The sequence below is a fragment of the Echeneis naucrates genome, chromosome 1 (genome assembly GCF_900963305.1).
Source record: "Echeneis naucrates chromosome 1, fEcheNa1.1, whole genome shotgun sequence".
Taxonomy (NCBI): domain Eukaryota; kingdom Metazoa; phylum Chordata; class Actinopteri; order Carangiformes; family Echeneidae; genus Echeneis; species Echeneis naucrates.
The window spans coordinates 4,951,656-4,973,003 of record NC_042511.1 but is presented as its reverse complement, the minus strand read 5'-3'; the positions used below and the strand labels follow the sequence as shown (position 1 = coordinate 4,973,003).

Below are 21,348 nucleotides of genomic sequence, written 5' to 3'. Positions count from 1 at the left end.
TAGTTCTTACAATTTACTGCACTGTAGTTTTCTAATTTCCCTATATTATATAGATTATAGTCAGAAGTTGCTTTGGATAAGAGCATCTCCCAAATGACTAAATCTTTCACTATCTTATCTATCTATCTTTCACTATCACTACTAATAACCACTGTAAAACTTCACAGGATAATAACTTACAGGTTACAAAAAGTGAACGCTCATTATGTATTTATCTGTGTTATGCTGTGTGCACTGAGCAGAGCATTTATATGCATCTGACAAATTATTTGGTTGCAATTTTTGCTTTAACAACTAATATTGCATTTAAACCGGCAATTAAAGCGCTTTAGTTGGTTTGTGCTCATAAACTACAGCTCCCATCAGACTTTGCACGTGAATCTGACGCTGAGGTTCGTGGGAGATGCTGTACGACGAAGGCAAAAAAAAACCCAAAACGTTATTTTTACGTTTTTGAGAAATAATTATCAGGCAATAAAGAAAACACAATAACAGTTTCCGGCCTGTCGTAAAAAGGCGGAAGTGGCCAAACATAAAGAGGGCGGTACTTCCGGTTGACTGTAGCATAACTTCAGCGGCTTCACTCCACTTCTGTCTTTCCATCGTTGTTTGGTGATGGAGACACACCTCTGCCGTGCTTTTAACGATTTATCCTCCGGTACTTCCACCGTGATGGTGATTGTCCCGTCTCCGACTGGAGTTTGTTCTCCAGAGGCCGAACATTTCGGTGAGTACGACGTTGGCGTGGCCGCCATGTTGGTCCGGACAGCAGCACGTGGGTGATCGGTGCAGAGCGCACGTGTTACTATTAAGTATTATAATAATAATAAACGAACACAAATAAAACAAATCTGAGTACAAGATTTTACCTTAATTAAAGGAGAAGTAACGCTGAATATGAGGTAGAATATTTTTCTGATAGTGGAAACGTGTCTGACAGTTAAAGCTTTGTTTAAAATGTAAACTATTCATTCAAGCACAACTAAAAGATTCCTCTTATTTTTTTATGTAGCCATGAATAGAATGTTTAAAACACCAGAAAGGTTTTGCAAGTTTCAGTGTTTATATAATCTGCCTGTGAATGCAATCCATGTGACTAATGCAGTACCACGTGATCAGTAATGTTATCATTTTATATCGTCTCTATAATCTGATTTGATGTCTTGTATTCTGGCTTAAGGGGGAAAAACGGTAATTTCAATTTCCCCGTATAGCAAAAGGATTTGGGAAATACTTGTCTTAAATTGCCATGATAAAACTCTTAAAAATGTACTGTGGCCTTCCTCAGACTCCTTGTTTCTTTTTCTTCGTCTGGTCTAATTCTCTGTATTCCTTTTGCAGATATGGCTGAAACTGTTGACTCGGTGGACTGACTGAAGGACAGATGAGCCTGAGCTTCATCCTTCTGGGCTCATGTGACTGTGGAAGAGCCGGTGAGTCTGTATGTTGGTTATGTAAAACAGTTCCAGCCAGTGATGACAAACTAAATAAACTTTTCTGACACCTACTATGAGAGCTGGACTGCAGCTCCTGATTCGAACTTTATTCTGAGGCTCTATTATCAGACTGTATCAGTCTTCAACTCAGAAGTGGTGCCTTATCCTAACTTTTTTTTTTTTTTTGGTCACTTTGCAGGTCAGGAACAGGCTCCGGAAGCCGCAGTGTTTTTATTGACCTGGGGACACTGTCCAAGAACTGGTGAGTCCATGTAACACATTAGAATCTGACCATGTTATAGCCGTTGATGACAAACATAATAAACTTTTCTGACACCTACTATGAGAGCTGGACTCCGGCTCCTGATTCTAACTTTATTCTGAGGCTACGTGATAGTGACTCAGACTGTCACGCTTCTGTTAATGGTGTCTCTAATTTTCCCTGTTCCTGTTACAGATCAGGTGGGAATGTGGTGACTGAAGACCTGGGTGCTATGGCTACATCTCAGAAGAAAACACAACAGGGCCAGTCCTGAGCACGAGGGCCGGTGAGTCAATTTGGTTTGTTTGTATATGAACACATTAAGAGCCAGCGATGACAAATCAAATAACTTTTCTGACACCTACTATGAGAGCTGGACTCCGGCTCCTGATTCTACCTTTCTACCTGAGGCTCCTTCAAATTGCATACAAATGATGTTTAAAGTGTCTTTGTGTGACTTTTAACAGGCGTCTTTTCTGTTGCAGGTAGATTCATGAGTCAACACAGAAGAAACTTGCCCCACCTGACGACAAGTGATGCCACACAACCTGATCTTAGAATACATGTTCCTTTGTGGCTCATATCAGAGCTCAATGTGGTCTGAGTGAACTTCAAATGGAGCATGAGCGCTCTGACATCAGTAGAGCTGCCAACTCGTGATTGACTCTCCTGAGGTGCATGACATTTCCAGGTCTGAATAGGCCGTTTCAGCTCTCCAACAATTTATGCAAATGGCGTCATTGGGGGAAAACTGCTGCCCTCTGTACAGCATCTAAAGGGACTGAAGCTTTAATGCTTAATGAAAATGTACGGCGGTAGCAGTGACAGTAATTTCAATAGTATTGTCAGAAATTGAATAAACTGTACCTAAGTTAATTTGGTGTCTGGTCTGTAAATCATAAATATTGTTTTCCATGACTCATCAGCCATATTTTAGCTGACAGTAAGTTTATATGCTTTCAAAAAGACTTGTAAGGTCGGAGACTTCAATATATTTAAACTCTGAGTTATGCATGCATGTTTTTATTTTTTTTATTTATATAAACTGGTTTAAAGCAGCAGGTCTCTTACAGAATATTACACCATCATCTTGTATAGATGGAGTACACTAAAATATGGTGCAGTTTTGCAGACTACAGGCCATGCACACCCACACAGAGGTGAGGAGAGTTACACCCTGAAGTTGTCTCTTGTCCTCAGGGGTGACTGTGCACTTTTTGTTCTGTCCTATTTGACCAGTTTTAGTTATTTTTGTGAACTGTAGCGTTGCTCCTAAAGGATCTGAAAGCTTCCAACAGGAAGCAGCGTCCAGAGGGATCTGGTCCGGTGTCACCGAGGTCGTCCTGCCGGTCTCCGGTCGGGAAATCTGCTCTGCATTAGCCCAGAAAGCGACATCATCTCCGGTCATTTGAATGGAAATGAGCTCCCCTCGGAGCTCGGCCTCATTTGCGTGTTTCCTGCCCCGGCTGGTTTCCATACAGGTGCGTCCTCCGCTCCGGACTCATTTGACTGTCAAAGCGGACTCCGTCTCCGCCTCCCCCGCCCTGCGCATCCCGCATCCAGTCGCTACCGGAGAGGAGCGCAGGGGAGTGTCCTGCACCGAGGACCGCCGACAGCCAGCCTCCTCCTCCTCCTCCTCTCAAACCGGACTCATCCGCCGGAGAAAAGTCCTCCTCCGCCGGACTCTCTGCGGCTCCTCTCGCTCTCCAAGCCCGGTCCGCATCCTCGATCACTCGGCTGGACACCGAATCGGCCAGCGGTCCTCTGCGGTAGGCCTGACGGTAAGTCCGGTTCTGTGTGTGTGTGTGTGTTTTAATCACGACACATCTCTCCTGGAGCCCGCATCACCCACAGGACCCCGGACCGGACTGGACCCGGTTTAGGGGCCTCGTCCAGGCGGAGGTGTCCCGGGCCGCTCGGGGGACGGCCGGCTGGATGGATGCTGGTGGAGGAGGAGGACTAAAGCGACAGATCCGTGGCTGCTCTGAACCCTCAGCTGGGCCCTGTGGCTGGGTGGGGCTGGATTTACAATAAGGAGGAATAAAGGAGCTTATTGTGTAAACAGCGTTTAAAAAGCCAATTCCTGCAGCAGTGCCTCCAGCGATGGAGGCCAGTTTAGTATCAATAGGCTGGATTTGGTAGTTTTTCAGTCTAATCAAAGAGAATGAATTTGTTCGTTATATAATTTTTTTTTATTATTAATTAGAGGTTTTAACTGCGGTGACGTAAAAACATATATTTGCTTTGGACATATGATGAATGGTGATGAACAAATAATAGAGAATTTAAATATTAAAGTACCTGGAGCTGTTTGTCAGCACTTATATAAATATACTTTCCATCGGGGACAATATTTATCTGAAACTACTATATCATCTGCAAATAGATTCATTCAGTTTAAAATTATTTCAGATGTTATATAAGATTTCCTAAACTGGTTCCTCATACTTAGTACTTTTACATGTTTAAAGAGAATATATGCAAATTTCTGTTATTGCCACAGAGCTAATGTCAGATTTGAAATTTGCTACCAGTCAAGAGGAGACTTGAACTTCATTCCTTCACTTGTCAAGAGGCGTCTCCATCGGTGGGAAGCAACTCCAGTCTTCGCTCTCGTTTTGCTTCCTTTCCATTCTTCAACTGAAATAGGCAGGCTAAGCAGCTCGTCCCAGAACGTCCTGTCTCATAACACAATTTTCCGAGCACACAATATTGAGTCAGTGCACCATCCGCTCTGCCCTGAAGATGTTGCAGTGCTCACATCAGCTTATTCGTTTTTCAAAGCAACAACAACCCCACATGTAGCCCTCAAAAGAAGGGTTTACTTTAAATGTGTGATCACAAATCAAATGGATTAATGATCTGAAATTATGTTTTCATGAAGCTGCTCAAATTTCACAGGAGACAAAAGAAATGGTTCCAAAAACAATTAAAAACAGATCACTGAGCGAATACTCTTCTTCAATATCAACTACAGCCCAAACTGTGTATTTATCCACCACAAAACAAGCACCATCTCCTGTTTGTTTATATTTAAAGCTATTTTGGGAAAGTAGAGAACATTGTTAAAAGCAGTTTCTAAATGAGTCACAACTTTAGTAGGAATGACTGGAGACGGGAAATAAGCCAAAATACGGACCCACAGTTATATTATGTATTTCTCCATCGTGGCTTCTTCGGTTTTACTTCCATGAAGACAAATTCAGCCATTAAAGGTGTGCAGGAGTACTTCTCTGTGGCAGATACACCACTTTAAGTGCGGTTAACAGTTTGAACAAAATCCTTCCAGCTTTGAACATAAAGTCATCAAGGTGACATTTCTGACAGGAACATGTTCCATCAACCACTTCCTCTGCAGTTCGATGAATCTTGTCTTTATAAAGGTTTTCTCAGACAGCGTCAAACTGCAGCGGCTCCCAGCCGAACCGATATGTTTCATGTCATACTGAACGGAATATTTCTTTATACAGACACACCAAGACAAAGACTTAACTTCTTCTACTTTTGTGTTCCTACGGATTAAACTTAATTAGGAAATATCCAGTTTTGTCTTTTACGTAGAACAAGTTATTAAAGACTGACTCGCTTTGATTTGCGCCTAAGTTTCGACCAATTTGTTGATGTTCGTCTACTCTCTTGTTGTAGCGCTCGATTTAAACAGTCAGTTCTGTGCTTTTGTTGTGCGCGTCTTTGTGGACAGCAGCATCGTCACCATGGAGGAGTTAGACGTCCCACAGATGAGGAGAGAAGTGGAAAGCCTCCAGTATCAGCTGGCGATCAACAGAGAGAAATCCTCCATCACTGTTACCGAGTACGTATGAACGGCCCACAACCTGACAGACGCACACCAGATATCTTTAGACTGTCACATTCATGTTGACGTTCTAACTCTGCAGGCTGGTGAAGTGGATCGAGGGTTGTGTTTGTGAGGATCCTTTCCTGAACCCTGAGCTGATGAGGGCCAACCCCTGGGTGGAGAAGGGCAAGTGTGTGATCCTCTAATGGTCGCACACGCACACACAAACATTAAATCACGGATGCATATAACCTAAAGAATCATGCCCTACCACAGACAGTCACGCTGCACTAACTCACTCTCTCACCCACATTATGGCTATTACCTTGTTTATTTATTGGAGACTCCTGAATGCTGTTAATTTATGTGACGATTTGTGTGTGTGTGTGTGTGTGTGTGTGTGTGTGAGTGAGTGTACAGCACTGAGTAGCTTTCTAGAGGTTTGTTTTGATGGACTGCTGAGAAACGTTCAACAACACAATGTTTTTATTGGCTCTTTACACTGTCAATCAAAAATAAAGACTGTTTTGAATTTAACAAATGGATTTTGGACTGATTGGGACTCTTGGAGTATCTTACAGTAGTTCTCTGATGTAGACATTTCGCCTCACTGCGTTGGACATGCCCTCGTTGAAGCGGAACCACACATCACTGTTGCCCACAGCCTTCCCCATGGCGAGAGCCACACATTTATCCCCTAGAAGACAAGCAAAGGGGCAATTAGGGCAAACACCCATGACATTGTGAGCAATCCTGAAAAGATTAGTCTCTTAGTCCAACAGACAGAAAGGTGAATAATTCATCTATGGATGTTTCTACTGTTCTCCTGATAGATCAATCTGGTGGGTTGGTCTGTAAAATTACAATCTCATATTTTTTGAAAAGGCTTGTTTTTGCCAACTCATGTCCAAACCTGTGGCATTCAATTTATTTTACTACAAAAAGAAAACCTGCAAATATTTACATATAACTAGAATCTGATTTCCCAGCAAGAAATTAAAGTGTTCCTATCTGAACAGCTGACTGATAATCACTTGTTGGAGAAATTCTATTTTTAATTCGTGTGATGTATTCCCTGATTCATTCCTGTGTTCAGCGATACACCAGTCCGACTTTATCTCCCTGCCACATTTACTCAGAAGTATCTACAGAAGCTGATCCAGTTGTAGCCCCCCCCCCGCCCCCCCCAAGGTAGAAAACTATCTACATTGCTGCAGGCAGCTCAGTGGGATGTGTTAAAATGCAAGTCACTGAGGACTTGATCCATTTAACCACATCAGTCTCAGCAGAGGTACATGTTGTGTATCCCTTCTCATAAAAAAGACCACACACCTCACAAACCCTACAAGCTGACTTCAATCCACTGTTCTTTTTATGGTCGGAACAGAAAGTGATTTCGATCATCTGTCGAGCCGTTATGGTTCCTACTCTGACCTGCAAACAGCCACAGAGCAGCGTTTCCACCCTGATTACCCCGTCAGTCAGACTGCAGGATGTACTGCTTTCAGGATGGTTAGTGATTGAACTGCTTCCACCATTAAATGCTGAATCTGGGCCTCTGCGTCCAGCTGCATAAAACATACATGTACTGGTGCAAATCGGGTTTTTTACAATTTTGGCTTAAAAGTAAAATATATATATATATATCTATCTTATAGTTTCACCAACTATTTTTACTTCCTGGTACTTTGTGTTCATAAATAGGGATAACTGGGTGTCTGCTGTTTATACTTTATATATCGTAAAAGGGCTTTCTAACAGTTGTTCGGCTATAAAACTCCAAAGCAAAAGGGGAAACTATTTTGAAAATATTTACCCCCTGTGCAACGTAGGAAGAGAAAATCTACCAAACTGAGGTAAATATTGCAGATCAGGCTGTGTCACGTTCTTTTTGTTGATAACACAAATAAGATATAAGCAGCATTATGGTGGCAGAGCTGCTGACAGTCCAGATCTCCAGCCTGCCACAGGAGCACTAAATTAGAAATGTCACATAACACATCAGCTGTCACCTCTGGGCTGTTTGGACCTGATGTGCCTTGAGGCGTTGCTCCCTGGAGAGCCTGTGATCTCAAAGCAGTTGGAAAAAACGAAGTCACACTCGTGTAGCTGAGTGCAAAGTCTCTACGGTACCTGTGTCTGAGGAGGACGAATGCTGAATCTGAGGTTTGGGGGCGACAGTTCGACCGAAGAAATCCACCTCCGGCTGCAGGACACAAACACAGAAGGAAGTTTCTAAGAAGCTGTCCTCAACATCAAGGTCAATAACAGTGAATAATAATAACACGCTCCACTGCTCATTAGCCTCATTCCTCTGTCCCCAGTGATAAGCATTTGGGGACTTCAACTCAGTAGCTTTTCATTACCCTAATTTCTGCCCTCTAGAAGCCTCTTCTCTTCACTCAATTATAGAGTTATTAAAACTGTGATGATGAAACTAGTCCTCCTCTCTGGTTCCACCTACAGTCAGTAACGAACACATACAACTGTGAGAGTCTCATGGGTAGCAGGGAAGCTGTTATGTTGCTACTTCTCCAATAAACAAGGTGCCGAGCTACCCACAATAGTTGTTGTCAGTGAAAACTGGACTCAAACTGGCCTCCTACTGAGGATTCATGCTATGCTGTTCAACTCATCGCGTAGTGTTGATTCCCAAATCATTCATCGTGATTTTCATCCCCCCATGGCACCGCACCATGTTCATGAATGTTTCATTATATGCCTTTATAACTGCAAACATGTTTCAGTTAAAATACAATAAATAAAAATCTATCTAAAGTGAAATAATTCATCCCACAGAAGTTCTTTGCTGTTTCTGTGGCGATAAATAACAAACTTATCAATTACTTAAAAAAAAAAACAAAAACAAAAAAAAAAACATCCAGATTAGTTAAAAATGTTTTTGTTTTATTTAGAATCAAATTTTGCTCTTTCTGCTGGGGGTTAAGCGTTTTGACTCACCCTGGTCTCCACTGTGGTCTGTTTGACAATGTTCTCCAGCCTCTGCTGATGGTTCCTGATCGGTTTGGAACCGGCGCTCTTTTTGTCTTCCTCTTTCTGCATCAGCCAGACAAAGCAGATTATAACCACATTAGATTATTAACACACAGTGGCCCAACTGTCTGCAGGCAGTGTTGTGTGCAAGAATGGCATGATCTCTTGGGTTAACCATGTTGTATTTCAAGTCTCACCACAGCAGGGTTTCTCTGCAGCATCACTTGCTCAGCTCTCCTCATCCTCTCTTGCTCCATCTCCCTGTTGATGGTTTGTTTGGCCTGATAAGTCAACTGGCGATGGGGGGGCAGGCCGGGAAACCTCACCACCTCCTCGACCCGACTGCAAGATAAAGACACACACTTAGTAAAAAGCTCCACACAAACAAGAGGCACACGTATTGCACACACAGACGCACTCCTGATGCGATGCAGCTGACAGAGGGGGTGAACCCTGCTTGATGACAAACAAAATAACACAAAAACTTCCACTTTGGTGCCGTGGTTAATGTTTTCCAGATAAAACCCTGAATCTGTCTGATCTAAAACCTTAATCCTCTTACTGCTGATCTCCAGCTTTATTCTCACTCACACACACAGAATCTCTCAATTAGTGCCTGAAGGACATAAATATAAGATAAATAAGATAATACCAGTTTGTGGAGCTGAGAGCTATTTACTGCAAGTTGTCATTATAAAGACAGTTAGTTGGCTTCAGTTCCCTTTTAACATGATGAGATTTACACCATGTTGCTGATATTAGGTGGTTGAACCTGTGACAAATACATACATCTATTCACAAGCAGCTTGAACACAGGGAGCCAAGTTATACACATCCCATAAACTTCAGCACTTTGAAGTTACAGTCACAGTTTGAATTCTTTGAAGAACCATAACCCAACTTGTCTCAGAACCGATATCACACTAAAGATACTGTTGTGATTTAGTGCAAGCCTGTGACCGTCCTCTTCTTTCCAGGTCACCATTAATAATTCTGACCAATCAATAACAGTTTTCAACAAGAGAGCAGTCCAGTCTCATCATTCTGCTGTGAGTGGGCAGATCTGCTGCCTGTGATGTTAAAAGTCCACAATTATGCTCCAGGTCTTTACCCACGAGGCATCAGCAGCTGGTGTTGTGGTGAGCTAAAGAGGGCAGATACAGGAAGACATAGAGCAGCAGGAGCAGCAGCAGAGCCAACACCAGGGGCAAGCACCAGTCGTTGGTTACCAGCACTTCATCACAGCGAGCCTGCAGAAAGGAGCCTCCCTCGGCGTCTGGCTGCATCTCCACTTGGGGCGGAATGGCCGAGATAACAGCCGGTCATTTCAATCTACCAACATCAGAGTCTCCACCAACCTCAGTGGTAAAAAAGGCGAAGGTCCAGTTAAACCAAAGATCTGAGTTTGAACCAAAGTGTTCAGTTATCCCCTCCTCTCAGTTGTTCATAAACTTGTCCAACAACGTCACTCATCCAGCCCTTCATCTGTTGGTCCATCCACCTGTACCCCCCTATGGTGAAGCTTTGAGGTTAGGTACTCTGCTCCGGCGACACAACCATCACACATAAATACCAAGTAAGGGATTACTCTCTAAGCCTCAATGCAGAAAACCTCTGCGTGGACAAGCGACGTGACCTTCAGGCCCCTGGAAACACATCTGTTCTGCATGCAATATACAGTAGGTGTGTGTGTGTGTGTGTGTGTGTGTACACTCACGGCTCCAGCACATATGTGTACTGCCCCTCAGGTGTGCGGTCCTGTCTGTAGGAGAGGTTGTAGGCGAGCATGGTGTTGATCAGCTCCCGCATCTGCTCCTTCTCTCTGCTGCTGAACAGCTGCGGATTCACCTGGAGGAAACAGGATTCATAATGAGCCACAGTCACACCGACGTGACCCAGGGTTAGGGTTAGGGTTATCCCCACCCAACCATACAAACAGTTGTTCTACGCAACTGCTTTGTGAAATGAGACTAGATTATAGCACCACTGCAAATTCTAACCTTAATAATTTCATAAATATAGCAAAGCTGATACCTCTTTTAAACAATCTATTAAACCTCAACAACAAAATCACGCTGGTTATAGAATAAGTCTGTTGCATTTTATTTTATTAAATTTTAACCTGAGCATATATGAGTGCATATCTTGAAAGAAAAATGTGTTTCTTATTCGCTCGTTTTTACTCATTCAACTTATAAACAACATAAATGAGTCAGACAGATTCAAATTTGCAGGTGAAAGCTGCGTTCTGTTACATACAGGCCGTAGTTTGGGGGAGATGATCTCAAGGAGCAGCGTAAGAATATCAAGGGTCAGGCTGAGTTGGCTAATCCTGGTTCTGAAGCCTGCTGGGATGTCAGCCAGCATGGAGGACAAGGCATTCTTGCTGCTGAGGAGGCGGGAGGTGGCCTAGAGATGACACAACAACAATCCATGATATCTCACTTGTTAGTTTTTAGACTTTCCTGCTTGTTCTTTTTTGCTTTGTATTTTATTCGTTGTTTAACTATACAATGGTGTACGTAGTTTGTTAGTACCTCGTGCTGGCTGTGGGGATAGTTGATGCGGGGCACATTTGTGTGAGCAAACAGGAAGTGGAACGTGACCGACAAGAAAGGCAGGTATTTCATCAGGGAGAAGTTCTGGTTGTGCAGAATCATGTGGTTGAGCCTGTCTGAGAACGACAGCCAATCCAGAGCCTCGCTCACACACTGCAGGTTGGGGTCTCTGACACGCATGGACAGATAATTATCATACAGACCCTGAAAAGAGACGGAAAGATTTCATAATGTCTTTTTTTGTTTGCAGTAAAGGCTAAGCCAGTGTTCTTGATGCTTTCCTCACTTGAGTAGTGACCTCAGAAAAAAGCACAGCATTCTGTGTTTATTACCTGAGAAACCTTCTCATACTCTCCACTTGATGATGCCAAGTTTAGAATGTACTGGAACCTCTGAGCTCCACTTCCTGAGCCCAGGGCCTCATCAAACCCTTCACCAATACGTTTCCTTAAGGGACAAATTAGGATGATTAGCTGACATGTAGCTGGTGAGGGGGGAAACACACAGTTACACACAATGATTTCAAGCTTCAATTCAAAAACACAATTCAGGCAGGAGGAAAAATGCACCGTTTTGTACGCGGCATCTGGAAGATCTCCTTCCAGAGATGAAACAAGCCTTTGTTCTGGTCCTTCTGTCCCACAGACACACTCTGGATCGTCTTGGTGTCCAGCTGCTTGAGGCCACGACTGTGGAGAAACTACACAGAGGAGTGCCCACAATTTAACATAATTACACCACACAGAGTCTTGCCACGTACAAAAGCGTCTTTATATTTTTGCCACACACCTGTAGTGTGTTGATACAAGACCTGATGTCATTGTCTGTCTTCTCGCACAGTGACATCAGAGTACCTGTGTCTGCTTTTATCCCCTGCTGGAGTGAAATCTGCAAAGAAAGACAACAGTGTTGGTTTGTCTGTCTGTTCAAAGGGTCAGTGTGTGTTCGATGAGCATATGTGTGAGCTGACCTCTGCTAGTCTCTGTGCAAGGCGAGAAGGCTGAGTCTGAGGGAAAGCCAGGAGAAAGGCCTGCTGCCTGAGAGATCTGAGAGCGGGAACATAACTAAAAGCAAACATCTGTCATCAGCGAAAGGCTGGACCAAGGCTAAATTAATATAAACGTAGAATATACACGATTAACATGCATCCATACAACGTTTACAAAAATGTACAGCTCTCTCTTACAGGTCATTACAGATGCAGATGATTGGTCGAAGCAGAATGGACTCCTTCTTTTTCTTCTTCATGTTCTCTGCTCCAGATTCCCCACCATGTCCATCTTTCCTATTCAGAGTTGCTAACAAAATGTTGATGGCAGCCTGTAGAGGATCACAGAGAATATTGTTTAAGGAGTGCTGATGTTAAAATCACAGTTAGTATTGTTAATCTTTGCAGATTGCAATGGTGCCCTGAGCGTACCACAGGTGCTCCATCAATCTCATCGATAATAAGGCAGTTGGGTCTTTCATTGGCTCCTAACACAGACTTCATCTGCGTTGCCGTGTCAATGCGTTTCTGGAAGACTTCTGCACTGCGGTCGTCACTGCAAAATTCAGCACCGCTGTGGTCACAACCTGTAAACCTACATTTTATTATTTACTGCTTTTATGCATCAGTGTCAATGTAATTTGTGTAACCTGGCATTGATTTCCACCACATTGTAGCCAGCATGCTTGGCAATGACATGAGCCAGGGTGGTCTTCCCCAAACCTGGCGGACCAGACAACAATGCAACCTAGACTAGGACAAAAAAGAAATTAGCTCTTTGATAACAACTTAAGGAGGCTGGACTAATATTGTTCCAACATGAGTGTGCAGACCTTGAATTTAGGTCTTTTGTACTGGTCCAGTTCGGCTTCCAGCAGCTCCTCAGTCATCTCAATCTTTGTCTTGAAGCGATTTAGGTTCTGGTTGCCTTTATTGGATTTGAATGAGTTTTGGTTGGGCGCCTGCCTGTCAGAGCGGGCAGGGCGGGACTTCCTCTCTCTTCCAAACACAACAGTGTCCCAGAGTTTCAACCACTTGAGCAGACAGCGGTTGGTAAACTGGAAAGAAACAGTTCCACACTCTTGGTGTCAGATATTCAACCAGGGTCAATTAAAGAATTTACAGTACAATGTTAGGACTGACACAGACTATACAGACACATTACTCACATCATCACTGAGAAGTTGTGTGTAGTGTCTGGGAGAAAATCTGTCCACCCAGAGACGAGAAATTCGGCCCTCTGTGTCTGCAGGATCATTGTTCTCTTCATCTTCTCTGCTTTCAGGCTCAACAAACACATCGTTCACGCTGCTATAAAAGACATAAAAGACAAAAAAAAAATACAATAGCACACCTATTCATTATCTTGATATGTATGATAAGAGAGGTTTGTGGTGTTACCTGGTCAGCAGCTCTGTGAGGCGTTGAGATTCCTCTAAAACTTGCTGATGGCGCTGTGTGATGTAAAAGAGAAATGATATTGAGTGAAATTCATCATATTTAAATTCAATCATGTTTACGCTTTGTTATTTTGGCCTCAAAAGGAACTCATACAATATATTTTTACAGTATTTAAGGTGTTACACTAAACCCTCACTATTTGAATTCATAAAATGCAAAAATGTATGGACTTAAATGTTGATACATGATAACATTACACTTTAGACATCTATCATGTTCAAATATCAAAGAGGATAATTAAATGAGATTTCGCAGCTACACATTTTTGCATCAGACATTTAACTATTTGCCTCTTTGGCTACAGAGGCATCAAGGTGTATTCTGTGTATAAAATTAATTAACTGTTTGGATTCAGTGAAACTAATGAACCTGCTTGTAATCGGTGTGAATCAGTGTGCTACAGTTCAGGCTACTCAGAAGATTACACACATCAGCTGGGTCACTTACCCTCTCTGCTTCCTGCTCTCTAAGAACACCTATTGGTACCGCAAGAAGCCCCAGTGCACCCTGGGAATCTGGAACCATTCTGGAGTCCACCATCTGGAATATAATAAATATATAACAAAAGTCAGGGTTTTGTTACGAGCAGCAAGGCGAGGTGTTTGTGTAACAATGAACATTAAAGATGTGTGATTGCTGAGGAGCCTGACCTTCGTCCCTGTGTCTTCTTTCTGCCGCAGGTAGACTCGACTCCCTGATGAGTCCGTCACACTGATGTAATCCCCCTCCAGCGGAGGTCGCTTCAGCACATGTAGTGAAGACGGTGCTTCTGTGGGCTGTCGTCTAGGTGTCTCTGGGATTGTAGCAAAGCCACTGATATCCAGCACAGCAGGAGTAGACCTAGAAAACAAAGAGGTACAAGTCTATTGTAGGACATATCTAGTGCTAATGATATATAACCAACTGATTTTTAAAATTCTGATCAAATAATTTAGTATCAAGTCAATCTTCACCTTCCATCTTGCTTACCTGAAGGTGTGAGAGGGATCATACTGCTCTGGAGAGGATGGAGGTGTGATGTCAGCACTCTGCAGCCGTACCTTGCTTTCTTGAATTTGTGATGTGCTGAAAAGTCGCTTGGCCACACCAGCATCCTGCTTCTGTCGCTTTGCTTTTGGAGCTGAAAGGACAAGATCAGATTTTGTTACTTTCAAAGAAACAGGATGAAACATATTTCAACTCCCAGGGTGAACTCACTGATGGGCCGATCATCCGGGTGCTCTACGTCTGAAATGTCTTCTCCTTGACGTCTCCCCAGATCATCTTCCTCTGAAAACACACAAATGCACACAAAGATAGATAATAATTTAAACCAAAAGCAGTGCCAAAACAGTTAGGAACTGTTTTCCTCTTTTAGATTCTGAACATAACGGATTTGCATAATGTCAAAGAAATACCTTGTATTCCGGGAGATTTTAATAGGTGTTGTTTATTTTATTTTATTTTTTTTTACCAAATGTAGTGACATTTTATTAACTAAATAATATTGAGGTTTACTATAAAATTCAAACGATTAAAGAAATGATGGCCATTGTAGTCAACTGAAGCCCAAGACATTATGTGTGCTCTGTCATGACCGATCCTTCATTTGATTTGGAAGAGAATCCGTTTTATTATAAAGATACTCATTATGGCGATAAAATACAGGCAGAATTAATCATTAACATCTATGTGTAACATCAATGTGTATAACATTTGACAACTAATGTGAAGCAAATTATCCAAACAAGCAGTAAACGCTCATCATTTGTTTCTTTAATCTGATGTAGATGTGAATGTGAAGCTCAATCCTACTTCACTGAAGACTACAGAATTATATAATATATATATATAAAACATAGTACTATAGTACTAGCATGGCTTTAGCTGTCGAATAAAGATTACGTTTGTTGTTTGGTTTTAAATTGCAAACACATTTGGTGAGTGTCCAGTTATTTGCTGTTGAGGTGGACTCACCCTCCATCTGAGCCAAAACCTCCAGCTCGTCGGCGAACTGCTCCTCAAAATCATCCTGTCGGTCGAACAGCTCGTCATATTCGTCCATGTCAGCAACACGACACGAGAAAATACGTTTTAGTTTGTTAACTCCAACAACAGGCACACTTTTAATGCTTCTTCAACTAAACTATAAAGAGAATAAAAAGAAAAACCAATTCGCTGTTTTCAGCAGTCAGTTTCGGGGAGCAGATTTCCCGGCATTTTTTTTTGTTGTGAATTTTTACTTCCGGGTTACAAGACTCCGCCCCCTTTTCCCTCCTCCTTCTTCTTCTCCTACTGTAGACAAGGAAATGTCACATTAGCGCCGCTCCCTGGTTTGGATTAAAATTAAAGGTGAGGACAGAAAGACGGAAGGGGTTTTTCATCTAACCTAACCCTAACCCTTCCACGTGAATTAGATGTCTTCTGGCTTTTCTGCCCACCGATATCATACCGTAAAAAATAAACCGTTTTAATTTAGCAGAAATTTACAGGGTCAAAGGTCAAAATGATTCAGTTATTTTGTATCTGGTGCATTCCCAGCTATAAAATTTTAAACTGGGGTAAGTGGGGTTTTAGAGCCGTAGTGCCTCTATGATGACATTGCCTGTGTCAATTGAAACGAGACATCAACTTAGTGATTGCTGTGTACAGAATGGAATAAATGAGTGATAATAATAAATGACCTCAGTACATCCTGGGTGAATTATCTTTCATTTGAATAACCTTAATGAAACTCATGCCTAACTGTGTCTGCTTACAAAATTAATGGAGAATGTTCCTTTAAGCTGAACACATCTGGATCATTTTCACAGAGCGACAACCTGAGAGGATGACGAGTGTGGGAGGAAGAGAGACAGGTAATTGAGTGAGTTTGCTTTTTTTGCTCTCTGATGTGAAATTAATCCAGTTTCACACACAAACTGCTGGCTGCTGTTTGTCTGCTATAAGGAGCAGATGGTGGTGATGGGGACGTCCTGACGTCACACACATTATCATTAATCTCACACACGCATGGACAGAAAACAAAATGTAAATGATCAAGATGAGGGAAAAAACTTCTATTGAATAAACTCTGAAAAAGACTTAACCATATTTACAGTTCATTTAAAAATGTGTAATGTGTAAGGCCTCAAAATATATTTTTTTTCCAACATCAGAGTCATCATTCTGAGCAAATTATATCCACAGTGGTTGGAGTTAGACAAGTCAAGTATGGATCTTTCAAGTTACCATTTGACATTTCCTCTTTGTGTTCCCCGCCGCACTGCAGTAAAAGGATGCAAACAAAAAGGAAGAATTTCATACTCCAAAGGTTGTAATTTGCTGACTAAATCCATTCAGCTTTGGAAAGTGGAGGTCACTTATTGGCTTCAGATGAAACTCTGAATACAGTTTTGTAGAATAAAGGCTGTGATCGCTTACAGAAAGCAGTTGGCACAGATCTTCACATGGCCAACAAGCACAGGAAAGAATATTATGTCTTAATGTTTGTGCTTGAAGACAGACATCAAACTTACGAGCCTGCCACGTAAAAAAAAAGGAAGGATTAAGGCCTTCTAGTTTTGGCAATGTTATTGAAGTAGGTTAGTGACTGTAACCTACTTCAATAACATAATAATGTACTAAATAAAACCACACAAAGTTCAGAAACTGTTTAACTGTTTCTGTGGCACTGACCCTTCCTAGCACTTAGCAGCAGATGTGTTTAGACGCTAATGATTATAAACTTGTCATCAGCAATGATTGACTGTCTGTACGCATATGTGTGTGTGTGTGGGTGTGTGTTATTATGGACTCTGCTCCGCATGAGCATCTGCTGTACTCCACTGCTCACCCACACCGCACACTCCATTATCCCCTAGGACAGAGTGTGTCAGCTCTGCAGGTGCCACATTAAGGTGATGTGTTTAATCATCAATTCAAGCAGAGGCACTGCCCTCTTCACACTTACATGTGACACTCTGTCTCCGGCTTCCAGTGAGGTCAGCACACAGTTTATCAGACAGGGAACCTTTAGCCAGAGCTGGAGTGTGTATGTGCGTGTGTTATTGAGACTTTTTTTTTTTTTTTTTTTTTTGTCTGAAGTTTTGTTTAGTTTAGTTTGTTTTATCAGAGAGTGTGCTGCTGTCCAAGTGTTCAGGGAGTGTAATGTGTTCTTCTTGGTGTTTAGGGTGTTTGCAGAGCAGGTCTACAGCGTCAGGTTGTCAGAGTGTAAATCAGTCGTCGAAGACTCTTGTTGCAAAGGTCTGAGTGTTTGATACAGCTGGCGAGTAGCTGTAAGGAAAAGACAATATAAAACACAACTGTGTGTGTTTTTGCCGGTATTTGTAAGAGTGTGCGTGCATTTTTGTGAAGAATGAGGATGCCTAATTCCACCGTGAACTTCTACGACCTACCACAGTCCTTCAGCTCTCCTGATATCATTGTAATAGTAACCTACTTCCTTCTCAACCTTGCTGTCGGCATCTGGGTAAGAGTCAGAGCCCGAGGTGCATATAAAGATATATGTATGTGTTTTTCTACAGTTTATGTGCATTTGTGTGGATGGTGGTAGGTAACAGTTTGCCCTGTCAGTCATCATGCAGGGTGAGCAGAAATACTCTCAATGGATACTTCTTGGCTGGACGTGACATGGCCTGGTGGCCGGTGAGTGTGTGTTTTTATCTAACATCTGTAACAGCGCCTGCTGTTATTCCACTAAATTCATTAGATTTAATACTAATGGCTTTAAAATGTAAATTTTCACATGCACTGCTTGTAAAAGGTTTTAAGATATAACTCATTATTTATTAATTAGTTAATAAATTGTTAACCAACCCTTTATAAATCAATAAACAAGTAGCAACTTTTTAATTGTGTGTTGTGGAAAATCCTCCTCGAACAGAACATTTATCACATGACCCCTTTCTACCATTATACGTGGAGTTTCTCATTCATCTGATGAGAGGTACTTCTAAACTGAGATTGTACAAAAAAAATCATAAACTTATAAAACACATTACATTGTTGAAGATTAACTGACATCTTAGACTTGAGAGCTCTTCACAAAAATCTGCATCTTTAGTACAAGAGACTGGAAAAACCTCCAGTGAGGATTAGGGAAACATCCAAACAATGAAAACAGATTTGTCTTGTGGTAATTAGCTTTTCTTCTTTCCTCTCCCATCAATCACCTCATGACAGCTCTGATTTAAACTGTGCCTCTGACTCTAGAGCGGCCTGACCTGCAGGTTGGGTCTGACTGGACTGACCTCTAGATAAAGCAATTCAGACCGACTTCAACTCAACCAGCTACACCAGTAAAAATCTGCTTAACAATAATATAGTTCATGATGCATATTAAGATGTTTTGTAGAGTAATGTGGATACTTCCTCCCTCACTGTTGTGTGCAGATCGGAGCTTCCCTGTTTGCCAGTTCAGAGGGCTCAGGTCTGTTTATTGGCCTGGCTGGGACTGGAGCTGCAGGAGGCATCGCTGTCACTGGTTTTGAATGGAACGTGAGTGAAAACACCCGCCTACACATGAAATGCCAGACTTGTTTATCTATTAATTAAAAATTAAACACATAACAGTCTGGAATTAAGCAGGTGCAGCCTTCTAATCCGTCTACATGTTTCTTTTGTGCTGTGGTGAGACAAATTATTTGTGTGAGAAAGTAATCATACACTTTCTAATTTCCTTGTATATCTGCAAAGGAAACACATGACATAAGCAGATGAGAACAGGTGTCTCGTCTTTGAACTTCGCTGTCTAGAACAAGGAGATTAAACTACTTGTTGCAGTGTTTGCATTTGAGCATCTTTCAACAGATGTGACAGACAACCAGCAGCAGGGGGCAGAAGCAGAATGCCTCCCAGTTGTATTAGGTGTTAAACGTGAGGCTGCAGTTAACCCATAGCACCACTGCAAAGGTTCACAGATCCCGAGAAAACCTAAATGGTTCTCCCGGGTTGACTGGAGGGAATTTTGCTCCTGGAGGAACTAACTGTTGGACAATAAAGTCAGACTTCTCTTTCTCATTTCCTCTTTTAGGCCACATACGTGTTGCTCGCACTGGCCTGGGTATTTGTACCTGTCTACATCTCCTCAGGGGTTAGTTTGCATACACAGACCCACACACGCACAAACACACACATTCATGAAAGACAAATGTCTGCTTGTTAAGGCTGGTTCAGCAGGTACCTTTCGGTGCCAAGAGACATTCTCTTTAGAAGCATTCCCCGCCTTGAAAATTCCCCAACTGGGTGTTACACCACAGTGGCACACAAACACAGACACACAATCTGTCCTCTCACAACAAAGAGCATGAATTAATGTATTTGTTGGTTTACATTTACATTGAAAACATCTATTAGTGTTGCTGTTACCATCTGCTAATTGTTCAATACACTGAGCTTCTCCGCCTCTCGAGATTGACTCCTTTGTGTAAACATATTGAAATGTGTATGTTCAGATTGTGACGATGCCGGAGTATCTGGGCCGTCGATTTGGAGGAGAGAGGATCAGAACCTACCTGGCTGTCCTCTCGCTGTTGCTCTCCATCTTCACAAAGATATCAGTACAGAAATGTCACACAAAGCTGGATATTACATTTGTCTGCCACCACCCGCACTGACACTGAATCCTCGCTGCTCTGTTTCCGTCACCAGACTGACCTGTACTCCGGAGCCTTGTTTGTTCAGGTGTGTCTGGGCTGGAACCTCTACCTCTCCACTGTCCTCATGCTGGTGGTCACTGCTTTCTACACTATCGCAGGTACACCAACAAGCGTGACATATTTGCATGTACCACAGTAGGACATTTAAAGCAGATTCTTTTTGCATAAGCCATATTTTGTAGGGAAATAACTATCAATTGAAAAATCATTTTAATAAAGCAAATATTATAAAAATATTGTGTGTGTGCAGCAAACTCTGTTATTTGCATATATAACACAGTCTCATTCACACTATGTTACTCACTCATTTACATACAATCTCCCTTTGTTGCCTGCTTGCTCAACCTCAGTTTAGACACTAACCTGATTGCTAGTGGTAGTTTTAATGTTCTCAAATAAATATGTTTGACAAGGATGTGTTTTTGTTGAAAAGTCCACAAACTTAATTTGCTTTTGGGTAATTTTAGATATAAAACAAATGCCAGTGCTGGTGTGGACTGATGCTAAAAAACCTGGAAACTGACTTTCTTTCAGGTGGCCTTGCAGCTGTCATCTACACTGACACTCTTCAGACATTTGTCATGATTGTTGGAGCCATCATCCTAACAATTACTGGTAGGCGCGACTTAATCTAAAGGGTCCAAAAACATTTGCAGCATAAGGAGGAATGGTTAACCAGGGCTGTGTGTTTATGATCCACAGCCTTTAACAAGATCGGGGGCTACGGTAACCTGGAGCAGGTGTACAGCATGGCCGTGCCCGCTAAGATCATTCCCAACAGCACCTGCCACCTGCCACGTCAGGACGCCATGCACCTGTTCAGAGACGCGGTCACTGGGGACCTGCCCTGGCCTGGCATGACGCTGGGGCTCACCATACTGGCTACCTGGTACTGGTGCACTGACCAGGTACGCAGTTGTTGTACGAGTGTGAGCTTTACTCCAGAGGTTCTGGCTGAAGTTGGGAATCTAGGTGGAAAAGCAGCTCAGAACTGTTACACCACCAATGTTAAACCAAAAAGAAGGAAAAGTATTTCAAATTGCTTTGATTACATTTCTAAAATTTAGTAAATTGTAACATTTTGTCTAATTGTATTTAATTTCATAAATTAAGCTAAATAAAAATCTATGTTAATATTCGGAATTTAAACAACATATGAAATTTCTGTGAACTGCCTGTGACAGTACACAGTCAGTTATTGTAAATATGCTTGGT

General features: G+C 42.2%; 3 protein-coding genes, 1 long non-coding RNA gene and 3 other non-coding genes across 10 annotated transcripts in view; 6 read left to right on the top strand and 1 right to left on the bottom strand.

The window, feature by feature from the left end:
- Positions 1-553: 553 nt before the first annotated feature.
- LOC115049070 (uncharacterized) lies at positions 554-2,547 on the top strand. The gene is made up of 5 exons (XR_003841104.1): positions 554-727; positions 1,342-1,433; positions 1,636-1,698; positions 1,894-1,984; positions 2,184-2,547. It is a non-coding gene; the product is annotated as an uncharacterized LOC115049070 (long non-coding RNA).
- Positions 1,468-1,556, top strand: LOC115050325 (small nucleolar RNA SNORD60). Its single transcript, XR_003841195.1, has one exon. It is a non-coding gene; the product is annotated as a small nucleolar RNA SNORD60 (small nucleolar RNA).
- LOC115050332 (small nucleolar RNA SNORD60) lies at positions 1,737-1,825 on the top strand. The gene has a single exon (XR_003841196.1). It is a non-coding gene; the product is annotated as a small nucleolar RNA SNORD60 (small nucleolar RNA).
- On the top strand, positions 2,024-2,112 carry LOC115050338 (small nucleolar RNA SNORD60). The gene has a single exon (XR_003841198.1). It is a non-coding gene; the product is annotated as a small nucleolar RNA SNORD60 (small nucleolar RNA).
- A 709-nt stretch (positions 2,548-3,256) lies between the features above and the next one.
- On the top strand, positions 3,257-6,050 carry gng13a (guanine nucleotide binding protein (G protein), gamma 13a). 2 transcript variants are annotated; one of them, XM_029507040.1, is made up of 3 exons: positions 3,257-3,479; positions 5,399-5,509; positions 5,595-6,050. In XM_029507040.1, exons 2-3 carry the CDS (start codon positions 5,412-5,414, stop codon positions 5,698-5,700), a joined length of 204 nt encoding a protein of 67 aa, XP_029362900.1. In that variant the 5' UTR covers positions 3,257-3,479; positions 5,399-5,411; the 3' UTR covers positions 5,701-6,050. The 2 variants fall into 2 exon arrangements, with proteins under 2 accessions (XP_029362900.1, XP_029362892.1); XM_029507032.1 differs by having other exon boundaries at positions 3,264-3,479; positions 5,402-5,509; positions 5,595-6,049.
- Positions 5,967-20,220, bottom strand: chtf18 (CTF18, chromosome transmission fidelity factor 18 homolog (S. cerevisiae)). Of its 3 annotated transcripts, XM_029506950.1 has the most exons (23): positions 19,990-20,219; positions 15,452-16,296; positions 14,693-14,764; positions 14,465-14,615; positions 14,146-14,335; positions 13,943-14,035; positions 13,436-13,488; positions 13,204-13,345; positions 12,868-13,092; positions 12,685-12,782; positions 12,467-12,590; positions 12,233-12,366; positions 12,017-12,110; positions 11,836-11,934; positions 11,616-11,746; positions 11,379-11,493; positions 11,026-11,250; positions 10,748-10,897; positions 10,206-10,336; positions 8,686-8,830; positions 8,456-8,551; positions 7,628-7,700; positions 5,967-6,191 (listed from the first exon to the last, which is right to left on the bottom strand). In XM_029506950.1, exons 2-23 carry the CDS (start codon positions 15,537-15,539, stop codon positions 6,070-6,072), a joined length of 2,751 nt encoding a protein of 916 aa, XP_029362810.1. In that variant the 5' UTR covers positions 15,540-16,296; positions 19,990-20,219; the 3' UTR covers positions 5,967-6,069. The 3 variants fall into 3 exon arrangements, with proteins under 3 accessions (XP_029362810.1, XP_029362819.1, XP_029362802.1); XM_029506959.1 differs by having other exon boundaries at positions 13,204-13,342; positions 15,452-20,220; XM_029506942.1 differs by having other exon boundaries at positions 15,452-20,219.
- The window catches only part of slc5a10 (solute carrier family 5 member 10), an 18,102-nt gene continuing 14,845 nt past the window's right edge, over positions 18,092-21,348 (top strand). The window contains exons 1-7 of the mRNA XM_029506981.1: positions 18,092-18,121; positions 18,869-18,973; positions 19,509-19,568; positions 19,930-20,034; positions 20,126-20,231; positions 20,668-20,748; positions 20,836-21,041. Of these exons, the coding sequence (XP_029362841.1) occupies positions 18,107-18,121; positions 18,869-18,973; positions 19,509-19,568; positions 19,930-20,034; positions 20,126-20,231; positions 20,668-20,748; positions 20,836-21,041 (678 nt within the window). The 5' untranslated portion in view covers positions 18,092-18,106. The remainder of the gene's footprint in view (positions 18,122-18,868; positions 18,974-19,508; positions 19,569-19,929; positions 20,035-20,125; positions 20,232-20,667; positions 20,749-20,835; positions 21,042-21,348) is intronic.